We start from the raw sequence: 15,577 nt of genomic DNA on the forward strand, positions 1-15,577 counted from the left end.
CTTGGTGGTATGTGATCAAAAGATGATTTGGGAATCAGTAGAGATTTTGAGAAATCAAAATAAGGGTTTGTTCCAAGTGCGTTCAGAACTTAAGATTGATTGCAATTGACTGATATCTGATTTTGATTTCATACCACACCTGTGCAGTTGGATTTTGTCATCGCAAAACATAAAAATAGTTGTACACCATCTACAATTAGAGTACATGAAGTCTGGTGAGGTTAGGGAAGGACAGTGGCGTCGATGTTGAAGGAAAGAATCCGTGAAGTTAGAAATTAGAGATGGATAGGAATTAGTTATGACCCGTGTAAGGGTATCCGAGACCCGCGAAAATTAAAGCATAAACCGGGTTAAATCAATGAGAAGTCACCATTTTAAAATCAAGCAAAAGCAAATCTGGTGGCTCCAAAAAAAGGGGGAGCGACCACAACACGACACATAGGATTTTTGGGTTTTCGTTTATATATATTATAGATTTTAATGAGGCTTGTGAAGGTTTTTGTAGAAAAAGTTTGGGTTTTTGAGAAAAGTTTGGAATATGATGTGGCTATTATGTGACGGTTTGTGGATGTTTGTTGTTGTGGATGCTCTTATAGTGCTGCTCTTGTTATGGATAGGGGTGCCAATGAGCTTGATCTCGACTAGGCTCAAGCTTGGCTTGTTAACTTACATAAAGTTCGAGCTCGAGCTTGGCTCGTTTCGAGCTCTATCTTCAAAACTCGGCTTGTTTAACTTACATGGAGTTCGAGCTCAAGCTCGGCTCACGAGTATATTATAGTTTTATGTATAAAATAATATATGTTATTTAGTAGTATTTTTATCACATTATATATATATATATATATATTAATAAGTTTTAAATATATATATATACTAGTTTTTATCCCTCGTATTATGGGGGCTGTTTTATATTATTTGTTTTTAATATTTATTTATTTTTTGAATTTTTATATTTTTTATTGTATGAAAGTTAATAAAATACTTATGATTTGATGTTAAAAAGGTTTCACAAATAAATGAGATGTTATTATCGGGTTTAAAAGCTATATGGGTTTGAAGACCCAAGACCCGTTTATTTTTTTTACTATAAAATTGGTTTTTTAATTACAAATTATTTATCTTTTAAATAAATCATATAATAATTTTTATTATATCCTATTTTATAGGATTTTCACATCAAATATTTGGTGAGATTAGTTTTTAATTTAATGAGATGTTATAACTCGTTTAAGGAATATATGGGTTTGGTAAGACCCATACCCGTGAATTCAGGTCAAATGCATGAGAAGCCTCGTTTAACCGGGGTTGTTTTATATTGTTTGTTCTAATATTTATTTATTTTTTTAATTTATATTTTTTTATTGTATGAAAGTTAGTAATATACTTATGGTTTGATGATAAATTGTTTCACAAATAAATGAGATGTTATAACTCGGTTTAAAAGCTATATGGTTTTGATGAGACCCAATACCCGTTTATTTTTTTACTATGAAATTGGTTTTTAATTATAAATAATATTTATGAAAGTTAATAATATACTTATGGTTTGATGAGACCCAAGACCCGTTTATTTTTTTTACTATCAAATTGGTTTTTTAATTTAAATAATAAATATATAATTTTTAAAATAAATAAGATATTATTTTTTATTATATCCTATTTTATAGGATTTTTACATAAATAATTTGGTGAGAATATTTTTTAATTTAATGAGATGTTATAACCCGTTCAAGAAATATCTGGGTTTGGTAAGACCCATACCCATGAATTCGGGTCAAATGTATGAGAAGCCTCCATTTAAAAATCAAGCAAATCTGGTGACTCCAAAAAAAGGGGGAGCGACCACATCGCGACACTAGGATTTTTATGTCTTCGTTTATATATATTATATATATATTAAATTAAAGTATTAAATAAATATCATGCTTGTTTAGGCTCACGAGCCGGCACGAGCTCGATAAATGAAGGCCAGTGATACGATCCTAATCGTTAATCAAATGGTCAAAAAAAAAAAAATAGACGGAAACTAAAATAGAAATCATAGATTTTTTAAAAAGACTTTGATTGATCAAATAATAATATTTTCATTCATAATCTTCACAAAGTACATACATGACTATTAAATAGAAACTAAGACTCAAACTACCCACTACTTCTTAGCCCATGTTCCACTAAAATAATGGGAGTAACTACGGATTGCTTAATGAACTATTCTAAATAAATGATAAAACAACTAATAATATAATTTATTATGCATAATTAAATAGAGCACGTAACACTCAGGCTTAGGGTCGTTTATTAAACGGGCTTACTTTTAGGCTCAGATCGATCGAGCTTTTTCACTAGACGATCTTGAGTAACTCGTAAGCGGCTCGGGTCGTTTGCCGCACTTGTTAGATAGAAGGCTGTGGTCTTAAATACGAACAGGACGGCCCGTGTGCATATCAAGGCTTCTTATAGAGTTAAGCTAAAATTTGTTAGGTTAGGGTCCGAAGGCTAACAAAGCCCATGTTTTTAAAGTACATGTGGAGGTGGGCTTGGGTTATATGTGGGTAAAAGATTTGGTTGTGTGGACTCTGCAACTTCATTTTTCTTAATGATTTATTGTTTATAAAGAAATGGGTAAATCGTATGTAAAGAACAGGATTTCGAGCCCAGCTTACGAGTACATCTTCATTTTCTAAGGTGATTTCCGCTGTATTAAGGGGTATACCACATACAAATAAGCGGTGTTTAAATTTTGAGACCACCAATTTTGACATTTTGTAAAGTCAATTATTTACGAGTGGTCGGAAACTGCAAATTTATCAGCAGTTACCACTCGATAAACAATATCGTCCAAATTATTGGGAATCAAGCTAGAAAAAGCCTGGCATGATACATTAATCGGCCTCTTATTACTTATGGATCACTGATAATTATTAGGCAGTCGTAGATTACTGACGGAATAATGATAATTGTTTAAATTTTTATATGTTTTTGTTGTATCTGTCAGTAATCCGTTAGTGAATTTCCAACACATGTTGCCAATGGATAATTTCCGTCAGTGAAAGTCCAGTTTCTTGTAGTGGAGAGTGATAGCAAGAAATATGTAACAATTTTGTAAAACAATTATTTTACTGTGTAATTTGTTTATATTTTTGATTTTGATAAAACTGATACTTGAGACTGTGAGTTGGTATTATCTAATATAAGTAAAGTTGAATTTTGGTGCCGCTGGGCTCATATTGGGCCAAGTGGCGGTTTATTGTTGGCCGTTTTTTTTTTGTTTTTCTAAATTATGGTATTGTAATTAGAGGTGCACAAATCGGGTTTTCTAAATATCCAGATTCGGGTATGAAACCGGGTTCGAGTATGACTGGGTATTGGTAACACCCGGGTCGGGTTCGGGTCCAGGTATTGTCTATATACCATACCCTATGTATTCGGTTCGCGTCGAGTATAGAACTGGGTATTCTAAAAACGAGTATTTGAATAACCCTATTTCCAGGCATTGAAATAACCCTATTTTCGGGGGGGGGGGGGGGGGGTGTTTGGCTTTATTTTTTTCGGGTATTTTTCGTATAGATGTTGGATTTTTTAAGGGGTTACACCTTTTAGGATTATTTTTTCGGGTATTTTTCTGGTAATATAGGGTATTTGAGAAACCCGGTTTCGGGTATTTGTAAAACCCGGTTCGGGTATGGAACCGGTTCTGGTTTTCGGGTATTACCGGGTACAAATCGGGTTCGGTTCCGGGTACGGGTTTTGGTACCGAAATGCATACCCTCTCCGTACCCTACGAGTAGGGTCGGGTACGGGTTCGGGTATTAAAAACCCGGGTATAAAAAAACCAGTTCCGGGTATTTTTATGGGTCCGGTTTCGGGTTCGGGTTTTTTGTGCACCTCTAATTGTAATGAACATAACTAATCGAACATCAACTTTATTTTTTTGTTACTTTTTTCTGTTTTAATCAACCGAATTCGCGTAGGCTCATCACCATAATGGTTGGGTTTGACCAACGCTGGGGTTTTACTGACGTCATCCTATTGGTCCATCTCAATTTTTATATATATTTTTAATTTAATTCTGGTATCATGACGAATGTAACCGAACGAGTTTCTTATAGTTACGGTACCGTAAAGGAACAGGAAATATGTTCGTTGATTTCCCATAGACTCGCTGCCTCAACGACTAGGATCGACAACGCTCAGATTTTTCCAGCGTTCCATATGTTATAACGAACATAACCGACATTGAGTATTGAATTCACGTCGACTCCCCATCTTAATGCTCTGGTTTTACCGATGCCCGGGCACCTACAACCCGGTTTTGCCAGCTGAATAAATATGTTAGTTTTTTATAATACGTTATACGAGTGCAACTATTTGTTTTGGTTTGTTTATTTTTAAACATGTTAATTTGTAACAAAATTTTTTTTAGATTTAGTTTCGATACCGTAACGAACGTAACTAATATCCCTCAAATTCGCGTTAACACTCCGCCACCATAACCGGGTTTTACCGCCTGATTTCTACGCGCAACGCGCGGGTAATATACTAGTTTAGGGTAAGAAAAAAAATGTATAACCTCTTTTCAAGGGATAAATATGATAATTCTTTATGTTATTTTTTTAAGTGATGTATGACAATTGACAAATAAAACGGTACATTTAACCTAACCCAAATATAATTAAGACAATGAAATTTTGAAAAAATATATAAAACACAATAATAAATGAAAATGTCGCTCATAATTTGTCAACACTTTAAATTACATCTTCTAAAACAACTTGTCACTTAAATTAATATTCAATCAAAATGTATTTCAATTTTCAACATTATATATTTTGTGTTCATAACTTCATATCGTTAAGAATTTAATACGGCCTTAAAATGTTAAAATAATTCAGGTTGAATTTCTTAATTGTGACAGTTCAACCGGTTGACCGTCGCATAAACTTTTAAATATTGTTGAGAAGCCACACGCTACTGCACGATCAATATATAAAATGGTTTTTATTGAATTCTTTATATTAATAGAGTTTAATACAAGAAATCAAATTCCTAAAATGTTCCTGGTATTCATCAATCAGCCGGTTTGTTTTGAAAACAACGTGTCTAAAAGTGGATTTCTTTTATGACAATCTAATCAACATAAGCAATGATGTAAACCCTTGGTATATCTTAATGTCCAGAGCATTAAGCCGTTGAGGTTCATTTGGCAAATGTTAACTAGTGTATGAAGTGTTAGAATGTTAACATACTTTAAAATCTTGTACACCCACCGACACAATAATTTAAGACTTATTTTTAAATTAATCGGAGAGGGGTTAAGGGGCGTTAAACCATTTCCTTAGAGTGAGGCGGAGTAAAGGAGAGTGAAGTGGATGATGCGTCGTCTACGTGAAGTTAAGGGGCGTGAATACTGAATGCATAACATAATAAACAGCTAAATGAACATGTTACGACCTATAGTTATGAACCAAACCGATAATTTAACATGTTCTCAGTCTAACCGGGTTGTATAAATGTTAGTCATAAGGACTGTTTTCTTATTAACATCATCCGTTTTTTTTCTTTCTAAAGACAACTTGTAAATTTTATAAAAAAGAAGCACCGTCTTTTCATTTAAAGTAAGAATCCACATAAAATCTAGACAGGATTCTTGTAATTTTTACTTAAAAAAGAAGAGGAAATAGATTCCAAAAGGTATAGATTCAATGCGTGGTACTTCTCTCCTCTTGCACCGTAAGATAAAAATAACACCATGTTGTATAAAACAAATACTTAAGATACTTTCAACGATTAATATACATATACACTAGTTTATATCCCGCGTAATTACGCAGTATTTTAACACCATTTAAATTCTAAACAAACTGAACATCAAAACTCTGATATTTGAAGGTGGCAGGTATTAATATATACTTCATTAAAAATGCGTTAGAAAAATAATTGAAGGTGGCAAGTATATATTATTTCATTAATATATACTTTATTAAAAATGCGTTAGAAAAATAATTTTATGATTATGTCATACATAATCATGATTATATCATACATAATCATAAGTCTGTTTTTGGAGGCTATATTAATTAAATTTGAATTTTAGAATAAAAGTGAATAAGGTGGTTTCATGAAACCCTAACTGCTCATCAGGGATATAGGCGTTCGTATGTTTTAGTCGCGCTTCTTTGGTTCATTTCTCTCACTAAAATTTATACGGAGCTTGACTCAATGTTTTGAGTTTTATCCAATTAGAGTATTTTAAAGAACCATCAAAATAACTTTTAATATGAAACTCTCTAAATTATCCAGGTTGAATTTCTAAAATCCCCAACAAAATATTACAAGTAACTTCTTTTTGAAAGATGTCGAACGAAGAGTCTTCCAAGAATATGATGGACAAATTCGGGAAGTTGGAGAAGTTTGAAGGGATCGATTTTCGCAGATGACAGAAGAAATGGCACCTCATTTTAATTTCTCTCAAAACTGTGTAAGTATGAGTACACCAATGCTCATGGTGCTAATGAGTGATGATGAGAATCTGATACTAGAACAGACTATGAGGGAATCCAAGTGGAAAAATGATGATTACATGTGTCGTGGTCACATCGTAAACGTTGGTTTGATTCATTATTTGATGTCTATCAGAATGTAGAATCTGTGATTCATTATTTGATGTCTATCAGAGTGTAGAATCTGCTAAATAATTATGGAACACCCTTGAATCAAAGTATATGGCAGAAGATGCCGATAATAAGAAATTTCTTGAATTATAAAATGACTGACTCAAGATTGTGATGGAACAAATCAATGAACTCTTGAGAGTTTTAGGGCAGTTTAAGCAACTACTATTATAATAAACAAAAGTGATGTTTGTGTCACATGACACCTAATTGGCTTATTTGTGTGCCAAGTGGCACTCTTATCTTGTAACATTTAAAACCTTCCTTAACAAGCCCTAATGATAGAAATCACGTTCAACGTTGTTTGCACATAAAAATTGGATATTTAAATCGGTATGTTTTCAAACATAATAATACACCAAATATGTATTTTCCGATTATAGTATATGATAACAACCCGATTAACGCCTCCATATGTCGATTGATTGTATGTTTCGATTCCATTGTCCACTTTTGTTTTTCCTCTTTGCATCTAATTATTGTATGTACACTTTTGAATGTGATGGTTTTTTCAAAAACTTATTGGAATAGGACGTATGTGTCTGTTCATTTTTTAACTAACATAAATTAGGTTGTTTTTACTTCAATTACTGTATCGATTGGTTCTATGTACTCGATCATCAACTACTTGAATGATGGAATATAAGTTAATCTTATTACCATATGCATATACACGTTTTTGATCAATCGAAGGGGCCACGTTTCTTTAGAGTTGTTCTTCATCCACACAGAAATTACCTTGTAAACATCTATATTTTAATTATTATTTATTTCAAACAAATTCTTAATATGAATGTAAAACTTGAATTAATTATATTTATTTATAGTTAATTTAGGTGTTATGAACTAGATTTGCACAGTTATCTATTCAATATAACAATTTTTCAAAATAATGGTTATTCAATTTGTTAATTTATCAACTAACAACTTCCAACTGATTTGTACTTTGAGTATGTTGATAGAAGTTTTTCAATTGTGAAGCTTGGGAAAATTTGAGAAAAAATAAAGCTTACGGCTTCATTGGATCTAAGTTCTTTTACAATAAAGTTCTTGACCAAAAGAAGATTTTGATTTCTATTGAGCGACTTATGTTCAATAATCAACTATTGCAGTGGGGTGTGCTTATGTTTTATTTTCTTGAATTATTATATTAGGATTATATTTGTAAAGTACATGATTGTAGAAAAGTACCTTGAAGTTTGATCTTAATGAATCAAACTAATAAGTTATTTGTTGCAGTGTGAGCCAGATTTTTATTTATATGGAGTTTTTTGCCTAAGCGCGATTGTTGGTAGGGCTTTCAAGTCAGTTTTTAAAGGCATTCTACTTTATTTTTAGGGGTAATTGAGTAATTTTATTTTTCACACATAATATTTTGTCTATGTATATGCAAAGATATGAGTTGTAATCTGTTTTGATTGATTTGATGTATATTTGTAAGGAATAGCTGAATTCTACTGTCTCTGTTGTATTGGAGCATTGATTCTTCTAGGTATTGATTTTGATTAATTCAACTATGGCTTATGCAACTAACTTAACCATCTCTAAACATCTTGATATTATTTTTTCGCATCGTACGTTTCATAGTTCACGAGTCATTGGCCAAAATGGGCATTTCATTGTTCACGAGTCAAAGCAAGTCGGTATGTTTGATTGAACAAATGATGCATTTATAAAGTCAAAACAAGTTGGGTATGTTTGATTGAACGACTAATGTACTTATAAAGATAATTAATTCCTTTAAATAACTTTGTTTGCATGGTTTCTACTAATTTCTACTTGCTAAATTTGGATATATATATATATATATGGCATGTTAGTATTGGATCAATATAAAATGTTAAAAGAGATGTCTAAAATAAGTTTAATTCATGGTTTTGATATCGTTAAATGTCACACTTGTGATTTAACTAAGATAACCAGAAAACCTTTTACAAATCATGTAAACATGGACTCCAAAGTATTAGAGTTGATTTATGTGATTACCATGCTACACCATCTTTAGGAAATACACATTGTATAACATTTATTAACTGTTCTTATACATTTTGCTTTGTTTATTTATTACATGCTAAAATGCTAAAGATGAATCACTTGACAAGTTTAAATCATATGAACAAGAAGTTGAATTACATTAATATGGTTAGATTTAAAGTCTTCATACTGATAGAGGAGGTGAGTATTATGATTCGGTATATTTTCAATCTACTTGTATAATATATTAAACCACGACTTCTTATACACAACAACAAAATGGTTAATGCCATGTTATCTTATTCAGGTTTAAGACTTTAAAATAAATGGTTAATGCCATGTTATCTTATTCAGGTTTAAGTGATGGTTTTGGGGTGAGGCTATGTTAACACCCTATTATTTATTGAATAGAGTTCCTAATAAAAGGAATAAAACTACCCCGTATAAATCTTTAGTAGAAAAAGTCACCAAATTAAGTTATTGGGGATGTGGAGACGTGGTGAGGCTCACTCAACAAAAAAGGAAAACTTTGGGTGAAAGAGGTTTAGATTACATACTTATCGGTTATGCTGAGCATTCCATGTTAAACCTTAGACATGTAAATCAAGAACACCAAACATGATTTTGCATAAAACGTTTATGCAACTCTTTTCATTAATAAGAAATAAGAACAAAATACTTTCTCTACTCTCTCTGCTCTTACAAAAGAAAACTAATGATGGGTTTATATAACACCAACCATTCTAATCCTACTCAAACTAGGAAACATAATCATAATATATTTCTACCTTATTTAATAATAAATAAAATATAACTATGACACCAAGTTATTTAACTTGGTCCATGAACTTTGGATCTCCACCAAACCGCCCCTTGAGATCTTCCATACCACCCTTGTACTTTTCGCATTAACCATTCGGGTCCTTCAAGTTGGTATTGCACCAAGTTTTACACTCCCTCTTAATGCCAACTTCCATTGTTCCTCCAAGATCCTTCACACCTTGTAAAGCTCGCACCTCCTTTAGTTTAATTCTTGGATTCGACTTTATCATTCTACCAGCAAGATTCTTTTTCATGTTTACAATTGAGCTAGTTTCCATATTACCATTGTTTAGAACTGCATCACTCGTTTTCAGATAGGAACCAACTTTCGCTTTCTCAACTCCATGACCAACTATCATGGTACTTAAAGCAATTCTTACATCCCCTCTCGATGCATGCTCCCTCTCGAACTCAAGTCCTTTATCCGTTCGTTGATTCGGATCACTCGAACTTTGCATGAACCTCATGCAAACTCCAACATCAACTTTGTTGGTTTGTTGATTTTTAACATTTTCTATTCCACCATGACCACCCGCAACATGAGACAATACTATCTCCTCGTGCACTTCATCCAACACGGTTTCTTTATCGTCTTGTTCGGTTACTGTCACGGTTACCTCTTGGTCAACCGTATTTTATTCTTCAACCACAGTTTCCTCATCATCTAAATTCAAAATAACAATATATGATTCCAAGGTTACCTTCAACGGATTCGACTATGGCACTACTTCCTGACTTGTCCACCAACAGGATCCTTCTTCAAACCATTCATCTACCAGGTTCGGTTTGAATTCGGTGTCAACTGTGTAGTTTCCTTGAACCTCGACCATATTAGCCTCCACATCCCACGGTTCTTCTTCTCTAACAACAGTTGCATTACCTTCCTCCATTGGTTCTCGATAATATTTTGCCATATGCCCTTTTTGTCCACACTTATGGCACCTAAAATGAAATTGTTTTTGTTGGTACCTTGATTCCTTGTCTCGGTTCTCTTCGTCCGATGAATCTTCTTCAAAGTTGTCAACCCGACCCTTCCGATTCCATTCTCTCTTCTTGGGTTGGTCACGTTTCTCGTTCTCCCGATATTTACTCTTACCTTTCTCGCCATAACGGATCTTATTTTTGTTGAACCGATGGTTCTCCTTCCTTCCGACATACAAGGCTTCGCTCTCGGTTTTAATTGACACCCCGACTAACTGTTTTGCTAAGGCTTCTTGTCCAGCAAGAATATTTTCGAACTCGGTTATGCTCGGTTGGGTCGCCCACCCTTGAATAGTGGTAACAAAGCTACGATACTCCGGCCTTAAACCGTGGATGAGTATCCGCTTCATACGAGCATCGACAACCCGAGACCGTGGATCGAGTTCTCCAATCTCGCGACACAAATTCTTAACTTTACGAAAATATTGTGAAATTGGAAGATCACCTTGGGAAATTGTCATCAACTCACCTTCAACTAGTTGCAATCGAGCATCGTTCTTCTTCGTAAATAAGGTCTCCAGTGTATCCCACGCTTGCTTTGGGTATTCGAGATCTTGAATGTGATCAAGAACATCATCATCAACCGTTGTCTTAATGATAAACATCGCCCGACCCGCTTTCACCTGGCACTTCCCGATACTACCGTTAATATCGTTGCGGGTTGTCTCGTCTCGGTACCGTTCGTTACCTGCCAAAGATCTTGACCTTGAAGATACGATTTAATGCATATCGACCATTGTTTGTAGTTACTTTGATTCAGTTTCTTGATTCCTCCAACGACTTGGAGTCCTGCCATTATTTCTGTTTCTTGGCTGGTCTTGATTAAACAATAAGAGTAATTCTATTCTTTCAAGCGGCTAAATAAAAACTAAGGAATAAATTATTTTCTTACTTTCTGTTCCGAACAACTATACCAATTACAAGGACGACGGCTTCAGGTAGTTTGCGAAGAACACAACGATGGCAGCTATTGTATGCAAAACACAAAAATATAATAATAAAATAAAGCAATAAGATTGCTTTTTATGTTTTGAATTATATCAGTATGCTCCAATTAATTTGGGGAGTCATGTGCTTGCTTGAAGTTTTATTAATTTAACCACTTCCACGTAGCCACCCTCAAATCCACAATTTCCAACCTCCTTTCTAGTCTTGGACCTAGCTAACTTACGCTGGATCGAACAGCCAATTAATAGACTAGCCTTTTACTTTTTCTTCAACCAGTACCTTTCCAAAACTTCCGGATTCCTTTATGTGATCGGTAACTTTAACACCCGCAATCGGATTCTTAGCCTCTTATGCCTTTGATTGGAACTACTACCACAACCAAGACTTGCCACCGGTTGAAAACACGAGCATAGATCGTTAGGCTCTGATACCACTTGTTAAACCTTAGACAAGTGAATCAAGAACACCAAACACGATTTTGCATAAAACGTTTATGCAACTCTTTTGTAACATCCTAAAATTTTAATGATGAGTAAAGGAAGTTATGTTTAGTGATTTCGCGTAATTGATTAATATCGGGTAAGGAGCGGGTCTTGGACTTGGATTAATTGAGAGGGGTTAAATGAGAATGGGATTTCAGGGATATAAATACCCCCAAAATCCCAAAATATCTTCATTTTTCACCAAACTCCCTAACACTCCAAAAACACACACATACCACACTAACTTCGCCGCCGGACCGAAGGCAGATCCGGGCAGATCCGGCAGACCCGAGTGAGAGAGAGAGCGATTAGTGGTGATAAGCAAGTAAACGAGATCCAAACAAGCCCAAAAAGGTATGATTCTTGATCTTTGAAGTCTAAAGATCCAAGCTTTTTAGTGTATAACGACCAAAAATGGTCGGGTAGCGTAGTGGGTGATATTGAACCATAGCAAGGGTGTTAAAATCGATCGAAAGGCCGATCAGAAACTAAAACAGCGGCTGTCTGGGCAACTTCGCCTTAATCTGGGCAACTTCGCCTTCAAAGCGACGAACTTCGCCTGCAAGCTAAGTTCGCCTGATGAACTTCGCCTGCAAGCTAAGTTCGCCTGATGGCAACTTCGCTGTAAAGTTAAGTTCGCCTAATGGTAACTTCGCCTGAGGCCAAGTTCGCCAGATGACAACTTCGCCTGAAGCCAAGTTCGCCTGATGGCAACTTCGCTGTAAAGCTAAGTTCGCCTAGCTGGTAACTTCGCCTAAAGCTAAGTTCGCCTAAGGTTAACTTCGCCTAAAGTCAAGTTCGAATAGAAAATAAATTAAAAATCTAATGAAAAATGTGTTAAGACAGTTAATGGAAATAAAATTTTTCCAAGCTGACCTGGCAGCTCGACCCCAGCCAGGGGCTCTGCCCCTTGGACCCTGCTAGGGGCTGCCGCCCTTAGACCCCGCTGCCAGGGGCGCTGCCCCCGGACCTCCGTTCGTTGTGGGTAGTAATTAAGACTAGAAAGATGTTATAAGTAGTGATAGTTAAATTGATATGTATACTTGTTATACAGTCAGCCGTGCACAACTGAAGAAAGGGATTACGATCAACGGAGAACGTAACCGTGTTCAGGTGAGTTTCTAGCCCCATTTATGTGTTACGTTTTCGGGGCTGTGTGCATACTCAATATGTTTGTTAATACACTTATCCTAAGAGATAAGTGTATGCCTTATGTGGATAATGTGAAATGTATGAATGATTGGTTGATAGTACGTGAACGATCTTCGGATATTGCACGTACTGTCAGGTTGTAACGCTATGTATAAGGTAAGTATGTTATGTATGTTTATGTGTATGAACATGATAGAGATAATAGAAGAAAGAAATGATGATGTATGGTTACGAAAAGGGTACCGAGCCCTAATAATACTCGAGGTATGATATATGGTTGTATGGTTACGAAAAGGGTACCGAGCCCTGCTAATACTCGAGGTATGATGTATGGTTGTATGGTAACGAAGAGGGAATCGAACCCTTCTAATATTCAAAAACTAGGGACCAGACCCTTATAATATCTGTGATGATAGGGACCAGACCCTTATAATATCTGTGATGTTAGGGAATCGAACCCTTCTAATATTCGAAAATTAGGGACCAGACCCTTATAATATCTGTGATGATAGGGACCAGACCCTTATAATATCTGTGATGTTAGGGAATCGAACCCTTCTAATATTCGAAAACTAGGGACCAGACCCTTATAATATCTGTGATGTTAGGGAATCGAACCCTTCTAATATTCGAAAACTAGGGAGCAGACCCTTATAATATCTGTGAGGTTATAGGGCGAAAGGCTCTTTAAAAAGTATGATTTTGTATGTAAGGAAAGCATGAAGGTAAAAATGAACGTATGATTATGAATGTAAAGAAAGTATGAAAGTAAAAATGAAAGTAAAAGCACTTAGGTGTATATGAAAGAAAGTTAAGAGATTAAGTATGAAGCGTAAGAATGTATTGTATGATTATGTGATTAACTAGAACCCACTCAGCGTAGCTGACTTTTAGTATGCACGCAGGTGAGTAGGATGAGGCAGCTCGCTTGAGGAGACACATGGCACTGAACAAGAATCTGGCATCTGAAGACTTATGATGTTTTAATTTTAATGCTTTAATGTTGAAAGACAAAGGATGTTTTGAGACAACTTATGAATTATGTAAAGTTTTATGAAAGTTTTATATTCCGCGTAAATGTTTTAATTAACTCTGATATTTAGAACTGTGTTTATGAGTAAATCCAACACGAAAGTAGGGCTACCGGTAACGGGGCCTTACATCTTTTCATTAATAAGAAACAAGAACAAAATACTTTCTCTACTCTGCTCTTACAAAACAAAACTAATGATGAGTTTATATAACACCCACAATTCTAATCCTACTCAAACTAGGAAACATTTTTTTTGAACAGTGACTATATTATAAAACACGGCAGACCGCCGAAAAGACTACAACAAACACCGACCGAATTAAATGAGATTAAAGGAACACCAATCTACCTAAGAAACCCGTTTAAGTTTCGGTCTATTACAGTACCAGAGGAACCCCAAGACCTTAACATCCTCAATAATTTCTTCTACAATAACCGATTTGTTTTCATAGATCAACTCGTTCCTAGCTTTCCAAATTCTCCAACAAGCAATAACAATAATACCTTGGAACACTTCTTTTTTCACCTTAGACAAAGCAACAATGTTGTGAAGTTCCACTAAATCTCTAATGGAAAAACCAAAGAACCGACGAACCTTGCACCATGACAAACCCCATTCCACACCTTGTCCGCAACACTGCAACCAGCAAAAAGGTGATCAACCGTCTCCTTAGCTGAATCACAAAGCCGACAAATATCTGAGTCCACCATGATGTTCCTATTTTGAAGGGCCTCCAGAGTAGGGATCCGATCCAAAACGGCTCTCCAAATGAAAATTTGGCATTTCCTCGGGATCCATTTAGCCCGATCGAGCACGTATCTGTTACTCACATCCCGATCCTCCACAATTAAACTTCTCACAGCAGCCACTGAAAAATCTTTTCCAATGTCTCCTCTCCAAACCCATCGATCAGCCCCTCCAAACCCGAGAACCACACCCAACAGGCCAAAAAGCTCCTCCCATTCTAGAAGCTCCTCCTCCGAAGTCGGTTGTCTTCTCCATTCCCACATCCACTCAATCTAGGAACCAATCCTTCTGACCCTCTCATTCACAACACACAGTTTATTTTTTTCCAACTTAAATAACTTTGGAAATAAGTCTTTTAACGGGTCTCGATCATGCTGCCAATCAACCCAGAATCTTATGGTTTTTCCGTCCCCGATCTTTCCTCTGAGCAGACTAACCAGACTGCACCCCTGACCTTTATTTTCTTTACAACGGCTCCGATATTTTTCCAAACTCCCGTGATTTTTTTTAATGACCGGGATAGATTCCCAACTTCTAGAGGAGCAGTGAATCGACTCAATAACTTTCCTCCAGAGACTTCCCTGCTCGGTTTTTAGCCTCCAGAACCATTTGGACAACAAAGCTTGATTAACGTCTTTTAACCTAGAGATACCTAGGCCTCCCTTGTTGATCAGAGAAACAACTCTTTCCCACGCGACCCAATGAATTTTCCTAACCTCTTCCGACCCTCCCCACAAAAATCTTTTAATCTTGCCTTCCAAAGTGC

The 15,577-nt window shown here is 35.4% G+C and overlaps 1 protein-coding gene across 1 annotated transcript; it reads right to left on the reverse strand.

Annotated features, from left to right (window-relative positions):
• Window positions 1-14,412: 14,412 nt before the first annotated feature.
• On the reverse strand, window positions 14,413-15,074 carry LOC143573769 (uncharacterized). Its single transcript, XM_077058566.1, has 2 exons — window positions 14,676-15,074; window positions 14,413-14,589 (listed from the first exon to the last, which is right to left on the reverse strand). Exons 1-2 carry the CDS (start codon window positions 15,072-15,074, stop codon window positions 14,413-14,415), a joined length of 576 nt encoding a protein of 191 aa, XP_076914681.1.
• Between the last annotated feature and the right edge of the window lie 503 nt (window positions 15,075-15,577).

This window comes from Bidens hawaiensis, unplaced genomic scaffold (assembly GCF_021521415.1).
Source record: "Bidens hawaiensis isolate Kalapana, Puna unplaced genomic scaffold, B.hawaiensis_p1.1 tig00026631_1, whole genome shotgun sequence".
In the NCBI taxonomy this organism is placed as follows: Eukaryota; Viridiplantae; Streptophyta; class Magnoliopsida; order Asterales; family Asteraceae; genus Bidens; species Bidens hawaiensis.

What these genes read in the sequence shown, in the direction of transcription:
- LOC143573769 (XM_077058566.1), bottom strand. Translation starts at nt 15,074, where the DNA reads ATGTGGGAATGGAGAAGACAACCGACTTCGGAGGAGGAGCTTCTAGAA. An exon ending in CGGACAAGGTGTGGAATGGG is followed by an intron (nt 14,590 to 14,675) that starts GTTTGTCATGGT and finishes GCTTTGTCTAAG; the next exon opens with GTGAAAAAAGAAGTGTTCCA.